Raw genomic sequence first — 18088 nt, 5'->3', positions numbered from 1 at the left:
CTAGATCAGCTGCCATGACCAAATTTAATCACAGGGCATGTGATTAAATCTGAAAATTGTACTTATAAAATTATTCTTCACATGTTTTTACGTGGTAAAGATGTGAATAAATATTTGTTAGATAATGTCTACAGTATTTCAAGTGCCCAGATACAAATGAAAACAGTTAGAATGTTAAATCTACAAATTCCAGATGTTTAGAAACCTCTAGATATGTCACTGAAATATTCAGTTTTCATCCAGATGTTTGGTGTTACGATTGTTTCTTCAAAAGACAGACATTTATGGTGTTATATAAATATGGGTTATGACCTTATGTAGTCCAACATGCTATCAATTTCTTTGCCTCTGGCCATCTTAGAAAATTGTGTGGCAGTTGCAGATGCATATTTCATTTGTGTTATCCTGTGATATATTGTGAGCCCTGAAAGGACAGGTATTATGGACTTTTATATAGAAGACTGTAATATGAATGACTGCATAAATTAAATAAAAAGGTAAAACAAATGTTTAGCAAATGGCAGCATTGATTTCACAGTGTTATTAAGGACAAAAAGATGATTTCCAAATTCTGAAATACATCATTCTAACAAATTGACATTTGGCTGCTTTCTTCAGTAAAAGCAGTCAATATATGAAAAAATGATTTTTCTGTTTATTTAAACTAGTTTGATCATCCAGGCAATGTAAATACTAAGGGATATCAAGTATCATGACTTCTTCATGCTAAAGCAAATGTTCTAAAAAGTAGGATGTATAGCCAAGCACTTTAAATATTCACTACTATAACACAGTAGGCTATTATATATTTGTTACTTTTTAATATGCATATTTTTTGAAAGCTAGCTGTATGCATAGATATTAGGAGTCTCTCAAGTTTGTTTCATATTGCTTTGATTTCATGAATAGTAGTATTTTTTCATAACTCAAATTCTTGGGATTAAAATTTATTTTTATCTGAGTTGTTAATCATACTTTGTAACAAAACAAAATGCATCTTGTATGGAATCTTGCCCATAGATCCAAGCTTGAAAAAGGAAATATTTGAAGAAACAAAAACAAAAACAAAAACCTCACTTATCTAGTACCTTCTGGAGAAATTGTATACTACAATATAAGATTGGCTTTAGGACTCCCAAAATAATGAAAATTCACAAAATTTTCATATTATGCTCCAAGATGGACATATTTGTTTAATTATATGCAGAATGTTGATGGCCCAATTTCCTGGAACCTACAGTATTGCTCTAGGTAGCTAGGACAAAAATTTTGGATGCCAGTAATATCAAGAACATGAGATTCCCAGAGGAAAGAAATAATTTTCTATAATAATTATGCAGCAGTATTGCAGTGTGGAACATTGACTGTAGGGGTAGAGTTGTTTACTAATCATGGACCATTGGGAGAATCTCTTAATAGTTAATTAGCAATGATACCAACTAGAACAACAAATGGTTTAAGGATATTCTATAAAATATGAAGTTAATCTTCATATCAAAGGCTCTTATATACAGTCAATAAACTGTTACTTATGTGTCTTTTTCCTTGACTCTGAATGTCTTGAGGGCAGGGACTTTGTCTTATTTATTTGTACATTTCTCACTCTAAGCCCGCTTATTTTTGATCTAACAAAGTAGCTGTTGCTAGACATTCACTAATATGAATTATATGAATGAATAAATGGAGCTTGAAAGTCTCCAAGGAGGGCATCCCTGGATGGCTCAGCGGTTTAGCGCTGCCTTCCTCCCAGGGCCTGATCCTGGACCCAGGATTGAGTCCCACATCAGGCTCCTGGCAGGAAGCCCGCTTCTCCCTCTGCCTGTGTCTCTGCCTCTCTCTCTCTGTGTCTTTCATGAATAAATAAATAAAATCTTAAAAAAAGTCACCAAGGAAATGTGAGATTAGTTTTACTCTGTCTAGTTTATAAATGCAGATTATTGTATGAAATGCACATGAAATTTTTAATCAAAATAAATAGCATGTTTATTTTTAAAAAATGAAGACATTTTAATACTTTCGCTAACTTACAAATAAAACAAAACAAAAGCTATTTTTTTCAATTCAACCAATGAAGTTAGAATATAAAATGATACTAAATTAAATTTGTTTATTTATAAAACTTTGGTATTAATATTCTAATGGAAATATTGATTTATAATCTATTACTGTTGTAGATTTGTTTTTAATACTATATTGCTAGTGGAAAAACATGCTTTTTCCCAAAATCTTTCTCATTCCAATTCAACTCAAAATGTTATAGTATATTTGGAAATAAGTCTGGACACACTAACTTTTGATATTTTGCATTCTTCCTTTCAATATTTATAAGATGTAGCCATTATGTATTTGTTGCTGTGTTTTGTTCTGTTATGAATTTCATTGAGTTCTGGTATCAAATATGTAATTTAATTTTTAAAGAAAAATAGTATATAATTACTGTATAAGTATCAAATGCTTTTCATATGCATCTACATATGTGTCTTTATGCATATATTCATAGATGTACGTATAGATATATAGCTACCATTGAAAACTATAAACGTATTTTATCAGTCTGTTTTTTAAAAACTGAAGTGGCAAAATTTCACATGATAACAGAAAACAACACAAAATAGCCTATAAAACTTCTAAAATCAATACCATATTCTTACATTTTTCTCATTTAGAATTGCATATAACAGATCTTATACTGTTATTATAGAATTACTGTACCCCTTCTCCCAGAAAAGGAAATAAGTGTAGATTTTAAAAGAAATCTATTCCTCCCATTTTCTGCCAAGATTATTTTGACTGAATGTTTCAGCTCTTGGTGACAATGATGATGATGTGTTTCTTCCATCTGGAATTGTCCATGGAGAAAATGTCCCTATGGAGAATCTTGAAAGGCTCATTATGCCAATATTACAAATATGAAAATTGGGGTAGAGAAAAGTATAATTTTCTCAAATTCACACAGAAACTCAGAAGTGAAGCCAGGAGTAGAACACAACTCATGTGGAAAAGATCTAATACAACATGCAATGTCAAGCTTACAAAGGTAATTAAATTGAGTAGTATAATTACCTAAATTATAGTACAGGAAATAGTGTCATATTTACAAACCTAATTATATCAAGTAGGAGAATTACATGAATGATAGTAATCATATGGATGGAGTTCACATATTTTATATGCTTTACTTTTCTATTCTAAATACCTAAAATGTAGGAGTTTGAAATATAACAGCGGGAAAAAAAGAAATATAACAGGAACAGTAACAACAAAAACCTAATCTGAAACCAAACCACCCCAGGTTTAAATTCTGGCACCCTATTTCCCCTTCTGAGTAATCTTAAACAAGTTACTTAACCTTTGAGTCTCAACTTCCTTATCTATAAAATTGGAATAATGTTAAAGATATCTGGAAAAAATCATGACTATTAGAAATATTTTATTTTATTTTTTATTTATTTATTTTTTAATTTTTTTTATTTATTTATGATAGTCACAGAGAGAGAGAGGCAGAGACACAGGCAGAGGGAGAAGCAGGCTCCATGCACCGGGAGCCCGATGTGGGACTCGATCCTGGGTCTCCAGGATCCCGCCCTGGGCCAAAGGCAGGCGCCAAACCGCTGCGCCACCCAGGGATCCCTAGAAATATTTTATATACAACACCTATAGTATAGTTGTCTAACCTTAAATAGGCATATAATAAAAGGTAACTACTGATCATTCAGTTATTAAGTAACAATAACACATGAACACCCATCAGCCAGTATCAGTTGTTGTTGTTGTTTTTAAAGTTTATTTATTTATTTTTTTTAGTAATCTCTACACCCAACATGGGGCTCAAACTCACAATCCCGTGATCAAGAATTGCATACTACATTGACTGAGCCAGCTGTACAGCCCAATCAACTAGTTTTTAATAAATCTTCTTTTACTACATTTTCTGAGTTTTTAAACAATATTTTTCAATATTTTATTATTTTTTTAAAATTACCACATGGATTAATATATATGTATGAGTAAGGTATGATTATAAGAGTTCAATTATGGCCTCATAGATAATGAAAATCCAGAGTGGAGAAATGTGTTAATTAAATTTTTTTTTTTTTTGGTATAAACATCTGAGGAAACTACTAATTTTGAAGGAGTATTGTGATTTGAAGACCACTAAAATAAATACATTTTTGGAAATTTATTTCTCTTCACCTTTTCTTTAGCACTGTGCATTTACAGAAATTGACATTGTTTCTTCATTGGAAATGGAGTATATTCAAAATATTCCTGAAGTAGACTAAAACAGAACTATATCTACCAGATATAAAGACATTATGAAATGTAAAAATTAAGACAGTGATTTGGTCATAGAGTTAGAAAAATTGAATTCATCAATAAAGCTATGCATACATGGAAACTTGATTTATGACAGAGTTGAAATAGTGATCACTGGAAAAAGTGTGGACTCTTTAACAAATAGTTTTGGGCAACTTGTTATCCATATGGAATAAAATAAATTTAGATCTTTTCTTTGCAATGTATACTAAGGTCAATTATTTCATGGATTAAGCATTTCAGTTTGAAATATGAACCTTAAAACTCTTAGAAGAAGACATAGAAGAATATCTTAATAACCTCAGCAGAAAGAGGGCTCTTAATGAAGACATAAAAGTGATAGCAATTGATAAATTTGAGTATATTAAATTTTAGGGTTTCTGACCAAAAGATACTTTAGGGAAAGAAAAAAGACTATAAATTGAGAGAATATAGTAGCAGCCATCTAAGTGCAAAGCGGTAATTTATCATTCAGAACATAGTTTAAACATCTGTAGAGAAAAACTAAATTAAAAATAGTTCAGTGCAGGGACACCTAGGTGGCTCAGTGTTGAGTGTCTGCCTTTGGCCCAGGGTGTGATCCTGGGGTCCTGGGATCGAGTCCCACATCGGGCTCCCTGCATTGCGCCTGCTTCTCTCTCTGCCTATGTCTCTGCCTCTCTCTCTCTCTTTCTGTGTCTCTCATGAATAAATAAATAAAATCTTTTTAAAAAATTCAATGCAATTAAGACATATAGAGGCATTTCACAGAAGATGTATCATTTTAAAGTTGTTTTACTTCATTAGTAATCAGGAAATGTAAAGTAGGAAGAACATGGTAAGATAACATTTATAGTCAAAATGGAAAAAAATTGGTAACTCCAAACAGAGACATAGTGTAGATCAATAATAACTCTTACACATTTGACTCTATGTGTGTATGTGGGAGCTAAATTGATGCAACTTTGGAAAACACTTTTCTGCATTATAATATTAAGTTGCATGTTCATACACTCTGCGACCATTGATGCAACCCTGGATATACATTCAGAGAATTTCCATCATATGTTTATCAGAACACAAATGTGAAAATGTTTATAGCAGCATCATTTATAAAAGGGGAATAAAAAAGAAAAGAATTCAAATGTCCATGGACAGAAGAATGGATAAACTGGTATATTCACACAGCAAAAGAGTATGCAATCATAAAGAATGAGTGATTGTGGGCTCCTGAGTCAACATGGGTATAAGTCAAGAAGCCTGTAGTTAGAAACATTCCATTTTGATAAGCAAAATTAAACAGTACATTTTCTGATCACATGTTGTACACAAACTGTTGTTTATCTTTGTTTGCTTGTTACATAAAGGCTTAGAGATGATAAGCACAAAATTCAGGCTTGTGGTAACTTTGAGTAGAATAGACAGATCAAAGCAATGTGAAAGGAACATAAAATTCCTCCAAAACAAGATGAAATGACGTCAATTCTATTCTGGTTCTGAAAATAAATGGTCAATTAATACATAATTATTTTTTGTTTTATGATATGTGTACTTTATTAGACTTATTCAATTAAATTTTAGAAGGTAAATGTATGTTTACAAAACTGATGTGAAATATATATAGTTCGAAATACATAGGGTATAAGAGCACTCACACTGAGCTGGAATGGTCGCATAAAGCTTTGTGAATGCAGCAGTGGACCGCAGTGGCACAGAATGGTCCTTCATGATGTAGCTTCACCAGTGGCTCTTTGAATATGTTTTAAATTCGTTCAGGAATTTAATCTCACATCTAATAGCTAGATGTGAGGTTAAAGAACTTGGGAGGAAAAAAAGTTTGACCATGATAATAATTTAGATGTTAGCTGATATTCATAGAAACTCTTTATAAAGCCAAGTACCTTTGAGTAACCCCAAATGACAGAGTTCTTTCCCATCTATTTTTTTTTATATTGCATGTCATAAAATATGAAATATAGCACTTTGTAAGTATCTTCTGAAAGTTTAAATTACTATCATAAATATGGTATCTGGTTAAATTCAGTGCTCATTTATTTTCATAGTCACTGCTTCACAGTGTCCTTTGTCCAAGTCTATGAGGGGCTATTTTTACATTGACGACCCAAAAAGGAAGGGGAAAATGCCATTTCATTTTTTTATTTCTTTTATTTGTTCCTTTTCTTTGTTAAAGGTGAAAGTCTGGTTCCAGAACAGGAGGATGAAATGGAAGAGAGTAAAAGGAGGACAACAAGGAGCTGCTGCTCGAGAAAAGGAACTGGTGAATGTGAAAAAAGGAACACTTCTCCCTTCAGAGCTCTCGGGGATTGGTGCAGCCACCCTCCAGCAGACAGGGGACTCTCTAGCAAATGAAGACAGCCACGACAGTGATCACAGCTCAGAGCATGCACACTTATGATACACAGAGAGGATTGGCTCCCTTCTCAGGAAAGAAATGTTGTGATGGCAAGCCTTACTCAAACATCGTTTACACAGAGAGAACACTAGGACAGTGATTTTTTTTTAATATTATTAAATTCAGGCATCTCCAGTCTGTTTTTCATTTTCTGATTTATAAAGGGTTTACACTAAGTGCCGCTTATGAAAGATGCTTCCACAGTGAAGATGGAAGTGAACTTGCTTAGACTATTCCAGATGTGTTGGTCGTGTGTGTGACAGTAAGCAGGTCTGTTTGCTTTTGCTTGCACTGAAAATTAAATTGCTATCAAGAGCAAACTATGAGACATTTTAATTCAAGATGCCTCCAGAGTGAAGATGCAGAAGATGAACTTGCTTTGAACATTCCTGAACATTCCAGATGTACAAGGTCATGTGTATGACAGTGGGCAGGTATTTGCTTTTGCTTGCACTGACAATTAAATTGCTATCAAGAATAAACCAATGAAACATTTTATCCTGAATAGCCACAGTGCCTGAAATCACTCTTAAGTGGATAAAAAATGTATTTTAACTCTGTATATATTACCCTTAAGTCATTTTCCTGTCTTCACTAAGTTTAGCGATGCATTCATATTAGCTGATGAAAACAGGCACTCACGATGACAACCAGAACCAGCTTCCTGTCTGTTTATACACTTTGTCATCCCAGAAACAATCAGCACGTGCTTACTTGTGTTCAAGTAGAGAAAAATACATTAGAGTCTGATAGGACATATTCTTGTACCACAGACAAAACAAATCTTATGTTGCATTTTCTATCAACTGCTGCTAATATGTTATTATAAAACTTACCTAGCTCCTCAATTCTTCCTATCTTATAGCTTGACAAAAAATTTAGGATCATAGGCAAATCAGTTAACTTACAGAAAGAGCTTTGTATGACAGACTTTGTCTGATTTTGTTTCTTTAAAATGCTAGCTGTTATATGATTTAATTAACACGAAAAAGGTATCCCCTTGATTGGTATTGGCATTAGACAAGTTGCAAAGAAAAATTGATTCCTCACGTTGGTAGAAGATAAAATTCTGAATGTCTTCAAATGAGATTCAGTAAAAACATTATTTTTTCATATATGATGTATTCATGCAGAACAACAATCTTTGTATTTTGTAAAAAAAAAAAGGTGTTTAATAAATGATCCTTTGTAAATAATTTTGGTCTCCCTACTGTGATTTCCTAAATTTTTACACGTTTTAATGTAAATACTTAAAGTCCCAAATTCATCTGCACTTATGTATATCCAGATGATCGTAATAAATGAATCATCTATATTTTTTTCTCTGGTTTCTGACATTTTTTACTATGAAAAAAATCAATCCTTGGGTAATCAAAGAACATCTAAGAATACATATATATAAAGCTACTTTCCTGCTTAGAAGAAAATGCCAGGGATCCCTGGGTGGCGCAGTGGTTTGGCGCCTGCCTTTGGCCCAGGGCACGATCCTGGAGACTCAGGATCGAATCCCACGTCGGGCTCCCTGCGTGGAGCCTGCTTCTCCCTCTGCCTGTGTCTCTGCCTCTCTCTCCCTCTCTCTGTGTGACTATCATAAATAAATAAAAATTTATAAAAAAAAAAAAAAGAAGAAAATGCCAAATGGATTTTTATGTGTATTTTATGAAATTAAAGATAAGATAAAAAGTAGTAGTATATGTTACAATGTGGTAAAGGGAGCAGTCACACATTTTGAAACTTATATATATTAGATATGAATCTATGGATTGTTCCAAAGTTAAAATATCCAGTGTTTTATATGTGAAAATAAGCTAAATTGGCTAATCTAAATTCTAATAGACATTACCAATGTAAAATGTTAAGGATTACACTGATGTATTTTTGTTTCGTGCATGATTACATATGCGATATCTAAGTTCTAGTGATAACTTTATAAACACTATTTTTCATTTGTTCCATATTGTAACCTAAAATATTTAGAAATATCCAGCAGCTTCCTCTCCCCCCCTAATTAATTCAAAATAGAATAGAAACTAATCAGTAAACATTTCCAAAACCTCATTATTTAATTAACTTCATTTGTTTTACAATGGTCAGACTGACAAAAAAAATAGATTTGAATGATCTCAATTTCTAGCATGATATGTAGAGAGTATTCAAGAAATTTAAAAAAAATTAGATTGTGTATATCACATTTTTCCCTTTGTGTAATAAATGTTATCAGAGCAGTTAGTAACATTTCTAAATTAACAATGGGTGCAGAGACCATTTACATTGACACCTTCCAGGCATAAAACAAACACTCTTTTATCAATCACTTGAATGAATACGAAGTATATTTGTACTGATGACATCTACTTGGGTGGACTGACTTTCCATATTGTAAGCTTTAAATTCAAAACATCTTGACAAATTGAAGAAGTGGGAAGATATAAATCGAATTGAGTTCAATAGGGACAAAGTGGAGGATAATTCATTGCGGCAGGAAAATAATTTCCAGAAATAAGAGGAAAAGACTGCTTAGGGGTAGCTAAAGAGAGAGCTAAGGGTTGTGGCCAAAGAGAAAGATATGAGAATTACAATTTTGTAAGATAAATGGAGTAAGAAAAAAGTGATTCTGAATAGTTATGACACTTAGGAAATGTGAGGCATTTGCATTGTGGACTTTATTAGAGAGTTGTGAACTCTTCTAAAATGATGTAATGAAATTTGACTCCAGAGACCATGAAGAATCACTAGGCAAGATGGACCACTGGATGACCAAAAGGGGGCATCATTTTATTCATAATAGATTAAAATGATCACCATATAAGATGTTGAAACATGTTAGCACAATGACAACACATTGACAAGTAAACAAGCAGGCCAGATTAATTTTAATTAAAACTTGCTATCTTTTTGGAGCATTTTTGTATTCTTCTATCTTAAACAAGGTGCTTATGTTTGCTAGATAATATGCCAACTTTGTTCTAGAATTAAAATCCTCAGAGGAAATTTAAGATATTCTCATGTACTATCAGGTTTAATTTACTCCAGAAATGGCAAAATCTGAAAGAACTCGGTTTTTATTATACACTGGGATCCTGGCTTGCCATGGTATCTTTTCACATAATGCCTTTTTCATGTAATTCTGTCTCAGAACTTGTAGCTCTGTGGAAATTTATAATAGCATGAAAGTACCTTTCTCTGAAAATAGTATGGAATCATGGTTAGAGCGATTTTTCCAGCAGGATTCAGAAGGATGAAACACTACAAAGTTTTTCCAAAAGCTGATCCACATATTTTTAACTCATTGTTAACATGACCCCAATTACCCCTTACTTCCCATATTTACCTAGGGTTGTCAGCCTATATTTTTCTTTTCAGAAACCTAAGACCTTAGTTTTCCTTTTTTTTTTTTTTTTTTTTTTTAAGAACTGCATGCATCTAAAATAACCCCAACACAATTTTAATACACTCGGTGAATGATTACATAAAATAAATGTAGTAATGGCTCATAAAATTAAATAAGGGCTTTCCTTGAGATAATAGGATAAGAGTGAAGGGCAAATAGAACAAGTAAATTACAAAAATAAATATTTTATGTTCTTAATGCTACTAGTTTCCAATAACCTTTTAAAAAATTACTAGCATAATTATGATGGCAAATGCTAATTTCTTAGGGAAGCTTTGAGGAACCTATGGAACTAAAATAAAATCAGTGGCGTAGAGTATCAAGTTGGTGACTAGAAATATTTACTGTAATATGTTTCCACCTTTATTTCTAAATATACTTAGGCTGATGATTTTTAAGAATAGTCACTTATGCCATGACCTATTTTCTAATAAGATGTCATTAAGATAATTCAGTTAATATTTGAGGTGAGAGGTATTTAGATTACAATGCTATCAAACATGAATACTTAATTGGTATAGTTCTTGAACTACTTGGGGGATATTGTAATTATATTTTCTTGGCAGTTCCTTTTGTTTCAGTAAAATGCAGTCCATAATTAAAAATAAATTAATAGGGGGATCCCTGGGTGGCTCAGCAGTTGAGCGCCTGCCTTTGGCCCAGGGCCTGATCCTGGAGACCCGGGATCAAGTCCCGCATCGGGCTCCCTGCATGGAACCTGCTTTTCCCTCTGCCTATGTCTCTGCCCCCCTCTCTCTGTGTCTCTCATGAATAAATAAATTAAAAATCTTAAAAAAAAATTAATTAATAGCTACTTAAAAATCTAACATTTATTTTGATATTCAAAACATTCCAAATCTTATGCACATTAGGAATCTGCAGCATTGATCTGCAAAAAGTAAAAGTGTTTACAAAAGTGTTATAAAAGTGGAGTTTCTTGTTATGTTTCCCTATTTCCTACCAAAAGCTGACCAGAATACTGAAGAATAGGCCTTCTCATGAGTACCTCAACATTTCTGCTTTCAATTCTTGCAAAACAATGCTAGAGGTAGTACACAAAGGATTAAACCAAGTCCAGAAAAAAAAAATTGCTATGGCAAACTCGGCAAACCTATAAATACATATTTCAGGATTTAAATATGGCTTTTCTTTAAGTAATTCTCTATTATATATTTTTACAATATTCTTATCTTGACATTTAAAATGGTTGAATATTTTAAGGGTACAATCAGAGGTTACCCATTTTTCTTTTTATAGCTTATTTTTCTCCTTAACAGCTATTATTCAAATCCAGCTTCAAACCAAGGTCAAGAAAACAATCGAGAAAAATTTCGATGGCATCATAATGTATTTAACCAGCTCAGTAAATCTCCATTAAAATATTGTTTACTCCTGTTAGAGATGATTTCCGGGGTCACCTAGGTGGCTCCCTCAGTCAAGATTCTGACTCTTGATTTCGGCTCAGGGCACAGTCTCAGGGTTGTGAGATCCAGCCCCGAATCGGGCTCCATGCTCAGCACGGAGTCAGCTTGAGATTCTCCTGCTCTCTCTCTGCCCCTCCCCCACTGTCTCAAATAAATAAATAAATAAATAAATAAATAAATAAATAAATTTAAAAATATATGTTTTTCCTGAAAAATTTTCTAAAAGACAATGAATTTGCAAATACAAATTATTATCACTTCTGCTTCACATAGGGAGCGATAAACAGTGATTTGAGTATATAGCAATATCAAGTTTGGGCTGTACTTTCATATTTCTGTTCTTTATGAACAAATGAACTGCTATAAACACATATTTGATTTGAATGAAAAATAAAGTACATGATTAGGAATAATTACACTATCCCAAAATTATTTAAACATGGATTATGTTTCTTCATGTGTGTGACATTGATAATTGAAAACATTAAATATTATTTTCTTATGTTTAGTACAAATGTTAATTTTGAAAATATATCACTACTTGCCCAGTTTGATGAAATGTCACACCTAAATTACATATTTAAAATCAAACTACTGGGATGGCTGGGTGTCACAGCGGTTGAGCATTTGCCTTCCACTCAGGGCGTGATCTTGGAGTCCCGGGATCGAGTCCCACGTCAGGCTCCCTGCATGGAGCCTGCTTCTCCCTCTGCCTGTGTCTCTGCCTCTCTCTATGTGTCTCTCACATGAATAAATAAATAAAATCTTTTAAAAAAATCAAACTACTAATGCCAGTAAAGTATTTGCATGACTTTCACTTTCTTGAGTGCAGAGTTTAATTTTCTTTGGATTTGCTAACATTGTATTGTAATTTAACATTCTGATATTACAGAATTAGTACAGTAGGCACCCCTTAGGTGGTTTGCCTTTCCACAGTTTCGGTTCTGGAAGTAGATGATCCTCCTGATGATTCGTCAGAAGGTCAATAGTAGCCTAACTTTACCTCAGAGTGTCTACATTACTCCCCTCACTTGTCTCACCACAAAGGCATTTAATCATCTCTCAACATTAGGAAGTGTGAGTACACAGTAATAAGATATTTTGGGAGACACTATATTCATGTAGCTTTTATTACAATATACTGTTAAAATTCTTCTATTTTAGTATTACTCATTGTTGTTAATCACTTGTCATGCCTAATTATAAGTTGAAATTTACCACAGTTGTGTAGGCATAGGAAGAAACACAGTCTATGTATAGGGTTTGATACTATCTCAGTTTCAGACATTTACTGGGGGTCTTGGAATGTAGCCCCTGTGGCTCCAAGAGAGGACATCTGTAAATCAAGGAATTTGTTCAAAATAATTTTACCTTAAATTTTCTTTAAATGATTTTTCCAGATTACCTTAGCAAATATTTGGTTAAAGTTAATTCAATTCAATTCACTAATTTAGTCAACAAATATTTGTATACTAATTACATGTTATGCTCTAGTCCATCATTTTATTTATTATGTTACTGACTTTTGTTAGCGTATTTCTTTTTCTTTAAAGATTTTATTTATTTATTTATGAAAGGCACAGAGATATAGGCAGAGAAGCAGGCTCCCTGCAGTGAGCCTGATGCGAGACTTGATCCTGGGATCATGACCTGAGCCAAAGGCAGATGCTCAACCACTGAGCCACCCAGGTGCCCCTGTTAGCATATTTCTTAACGTTAAATCACGTTTGGAATGTTGGTGTATTCAGCATTTTTGTGTGCTTATTCATTCCAGTTCCATCTGATCAATGCAAAAACTCACTTCTATCCCCTGAGTGTTGGGTAGGAGCAGACATAGCTGCACCTGGATCATCTTTAAGAAAAGGAGCGCTTAACAAAGGCTGGCTGACACATATGACTCACAATTTTTGTGTTTTCAACTATCATTTTATTTCTGCCAGCAGATTTTCAAGGTACTGTAGCAAAACCAATATTGATTCTGATCATTTACACTCCATATTTGGAAATTTATTTTGATCACTCATTTGGAAAACAAAGGCAAAAGAAAAATTAAACTCTCTTACTACTTATATAGCCCACTGGCAAGTCCTTGAAACAGGCAGAGCAACACTTCCTCTAGGAACTCAGCTGCCTCAATGTTAATACTTTGCTAAGAGCAAGAAACAATCTTAGCCCGACTCCCAGGATCCTGTAAGTCTACTTTAACATAAAAAATTCCTTTGGAAACTTCGTCTTCACCCTCCCAAGATACATTTTGGCAATCATCCTCCAAGCATATGACCTACCATTTAGACACAGAAAGGGTCTCATTACCATGGTTTTATTAGTCAGTAATAAATGACCTTTTCTCAACAATAGCTAGCATGCTCAAGATCCTGGAAACCTACTTCCAAAATTTCCTAGAGACTTAACCCCTTCGCAACTTGAAAGTATATAATCGGCCACTCCTCATGACTCCAATGCAGCTCTTTTGGCCCACAGGTCCTGTCCCTGTGCTTTATAAAACCACCTTTTTTGCACCAAAGATGTCTCAAGACACCAAAGATGTCTCAAGAATTCTTTGTTGGCCATCAGCTTCGAACCCTAACATCTTTTCTACATCACTAGTTATTATTTTATTGTTGTTTCTTTGAAAATACATGATTTTGAAAGTTTGTTAGACTATTACATGGAATTTTACTAGATCATAAGGAAATTTTCTTGTAAGTCATTCTTTCAGCAATATGAGTTCACCTAAGTTTTTTGTGTCATTCTTGCTAGTCAATAATTCAATCATAAAAGATAATTTTAAAGAGACTTCTAAAGGTGTTGGAAATAATTTTGATGAACATGTTCAAAGTTAAAGAACGGTCATCTGCAATTAAAAATAACAATTTCATGAATAAAGCCATATGAAACAGTGACTCTGTCATGCCATTTGATGTTCTAGGTGGTTCCCTAGGCAAGAGGACAGAAGAATTGGTCCTGTATTGTGCCCACTTAAACCATTTAGGGAAACCTGACTCATGAAAATAGCTGTCCTCCTGGTTCCCATTCTTCTGCTGTAATCAGTTCTCCACACTGCAGCAAGACTGTTTCCTTTAAAATGCAAATCAGATTAGTAAGTGGTTCATGGTGAGTTGCAAATGTAAAATTTCAAGTGAAAGCTGTAATCCATAATGATACACTTGTAGACATTTTTAAAAAGCCAATCAGATCATGTCTCTCCTTTACACGAGACACTTCGATGGCTTAGAATAAAAATCAAAACCCTTATCTGGGCCTCGAGACAGATCTGACCACAAAGTGGTGACTTCTATCATCTTCTCATACTTCTTCTGCAAGGCTTCAGCTCTAACCACTCTTGCTTCCTGCCTATCCTTGGCCACCCTGAGTACTCCTCTCTCTCATTTAGGTCTTGCATTTCCTGGTCCCTCTGCCTGGAATGCTTTTCCATCACATATATCTTGGACTTATTCCCTCATTTCTTTTAGGTCTCTACTTTCCCATAGGCAACACTTGATCTTCTTATATAAAATGGCACTGCTTGTCACATTCTACCCCTTTGAGTAATATTGTTTTTTCTTATCAGCTCTAGTTAACTTTCTGCTTAGTTCCTCCTCTTATTGATTTCAGCCTTCAAGAGAGCTGGAACTTTGTCCGCTGTGTCATTGCTGTATCTCTAGTATCTTGAACAGTCCCAGGAAGTCCCACCACCAGCCTACATCTTGAGTTTCTGTGAATTAGAAAAGGACACTCCTGCCTCAAGATATTAGTATGCCAAACCTGGTGACCATAGTGATCGTTGTAAAACTATATGGCTATTGTGAGGTGGACACCCCCTGGAGATATGCAGCGCATAATTTGCATAATTATGAACATTGACTCTGCTCTTGACAGGTTGTAGCAATCAATAAATATTTGTTTAATTAATCTCTTCAGAGAAATACCTGTAAATCTAAATTACTTGTAAAATGTACCTCTGAAACACATGTTTAATGGCCACTATATTGGTGCCATAAGCCAAAACAAAAGTTTGGTTATACAGTCTTTGAAATTGGACTAAAAATATATCAAGACAGATGAGACTAAATAGAAAAGTTAAGGAGAATAGGCCTTAACAGATGTTCACTTATGGTTTGAGAGAAAAGGGAAATTTTTCCTTTTGCTCAGATGTCTGTCTTGAAATTCTCACATTTTTTTGCAGACAGTTTGGCTGACTTCCAAACATACATCGTTGCTTGTCTGGTATGAGGAATGCCATCTGTGCAGTATGGAAGTTCTTTTTCAGAAATGGACTGCTAATTATGCTCTGGGCAGGTGCTGTTAAAGTGAAATCAGGTGTCAAGCTTACAGTGTTCTAAAATGGCTATGTTTTGTTGAAAAAGAATGGCATAATATTGTAAAATGGAATTCAAGCATGGCATATAAGCATTCCATTTTGGGGGTGTTGCAAAGGTCAGATTGCATAGCAAAACTGTAAGATTTTCAAACTACTTCTACCATCAACAATGGAATAAAGCTTTACATTAAATCAGGGATATAGGCTACATCAAAGTTATGTATTTCCTACTAAAATATCATCCCAATTATATTATTTTTGAAAAATCCATAGAGAACAGTGAGATGAAAAGTATAGCCACCAATTCCAAAATACATAAATTAATTCTGCACTATTAGTCAAAATTGGGTTTAAATAATTATTAAATGGAACCCCATTTTATTATCAGAGTAAACAGGCCTCCATGGAGTCTTTTGCTCCCTCCGTGGCAAAATGTCCAATTTATTTCCTTTACATATATTAATAAAAAGGAAGTATTACAGGCTTTCACAGTTTTACTTCAAACTCATGGTGGCACACTCATTTGATAAGGTGCTAACTCATATAAATTAAGGTACAAAAACCTCAGACAATTTTAAAAGTAGAAATGTCTACTACTATAGAAATGTCTACTACAATAAAAAGTCTTCATTAGCATTGTAAGAATCTAACTCTATTATTGCTTATGGTATGTCACCTATCTGCTATTTGCAGTATAACTAATACATTATATCATCTAATCCTCACAGCAGCTCTCTTAGACTCAATTATCTCATCTGTCCTAGGCTGCAGATGAGATAATTGTGTTCAGTAAATTGAAGTGTCTTGCCTAAATCCACATGGCACTACACGGCAGTGTTGGGGCTCATAATTAAGGCTTTTGAACCTCAAAGCCTGTGTTTTAACTATTTCAAAAATAGCCGTTTGTCTAAACAAGTATATTAGGTAGAAGGATTTCCCTCATTAGCTCATCTAATCTCAAAGGAAATGTCATTTGCATAGTAAAATATCACAATTTACATACTACTTGATTTCAGCTGGAATTTTAGCCACTGTAGCCAAGACAAACAGGGCCACTAAGAGGAAGTTTAAAAAAGGCTTCTCCTTCATCATGAATTTAGTGGGTTTGTTAAAGCCAAGGAACTTAAAGCAAGAAGCTTATTCTTATATCCAATTCAATTGCTCAGTTATCTTGTTTCTTGTCCTACAATGGATTAGAATTATCAAATAAGACATGGAAAGTTGTTATTGCCAGAAACAGGCTATGAACTGGAAGCTTACATATCATAAGAGAATACAGAAAAAGAAAAAAGAGTGATTTGGAGCTGTTAAAAAAATACACCGAGGCATATTAAGAATTGTAAGGGTTTATTTGAGCAAGAAGTGATTCAAATGGGATAATGCCAAACCGGAAGTGGTTAGGAGCATTCCACTGACAGGAGTTAGGGGAGACACTTTTATAGAAAACAGAAGGAGGCAAATTATTGATTAATTAAAGGTTAAATTCCAGTTGGCTGTTTGTGACTGGATGGCCTTAGCATTTTGATTTTGTAACCTGGAGGCTTAGGTTTTTCATCACTTACTTATATAGACTGCCATGGCATAAGAGCCACATCAGTCTAATGGCCTCTATGTTTAATTAATTTCATAGAGCTAATTGCAGTTAGATGAAAAAAAAATCTGTGTTATAGTATGATTTTGTTATTAGGATGTTTTTTAAATATACTTTTTATTGAAGTTCGATTTGCCAACATACAGTATAACACCCAGTGCTCATCCCGTCAAGTGCCCTCCTTAGTGCTGGTAACCCAGTCACCCCATCCCCCCACCCAACTCCCACTTCCACTATTAAGATGTTTTAAAAATAAGACAGCAGGTCCAAAATGAAGTGCTAAGCCCTCTGTCACCACACAGAGATTTAATTACAGTTTCAGTTCTCCCAGCAATGAGATCTTAAACCAGTCAAAAAGGAATCACCTGATGGGCACTGGTTAGGTAAACCTGAAAGATCCCTTCCATCCTCTGAAGGAAAGTAACTTTGCAATAACCAACCTCCTTTTGGCTGCATGTAACTTCCTTGCTCCTGTTCCCTTCTGCCTACAAAATTCTTTCATTTTATATGGGTCTTCAGAGTTCTTTTCTATCTGCTAAATTGAATGCTGCCAGATTTGAATTCAATTTTGATCAAATAAACTCTTAAAAATGTTAATGTGCTCAGTTTATTTTTTAATAGCTCTAGGGTCAGAGAAGGCTTCCAGGAGCAT

At 34.0% G+C, this 18088-nt stretch overlaps 1 protein-coding gene across 1 annotated transcript in view; it reads left to right on the top strand.

The window, feature by feature from the left end:
- The window catches only part of MEOX2 (mesenchyme homeobox 2), a 65318-nt gene extending 57413 nt beyond the window's left edge, over nt 1-7905 (top strand). Inside the window, exon 3 of the mRNA XM_025464254.3 lies at nt 6488-7905. Coding sequence (XP_025320039.1) covers nt 6488-6712 — 225 coding nt within the window. The 3' untranslated portion in view covers nt 6713-7905. The remainder of the gene's footprint in view (nt 1-6487) is intronic.
- Nucleotides 7906-18088: the final 10183 nt, after the last annotated feature.

Source organism: Canis lupus, chromosome 14 (assembly GCF_003254725.2).
Source record: "Canis lupus dingo isolate Sandy chromosome 14, ASM325472v2, whole genome shotgun sequence".
In the NCBI taxonomy this organism is placed as follows: Eukaryota; Metazoa; Chordata; class Mammalia; order Carnivora; family Canidae; genus Canis; species Canis lupus.
Note: the sequence above shows the minus strand (reverse complement) of the source record. Positions and strands in the feature narration are given on the sequence as shown.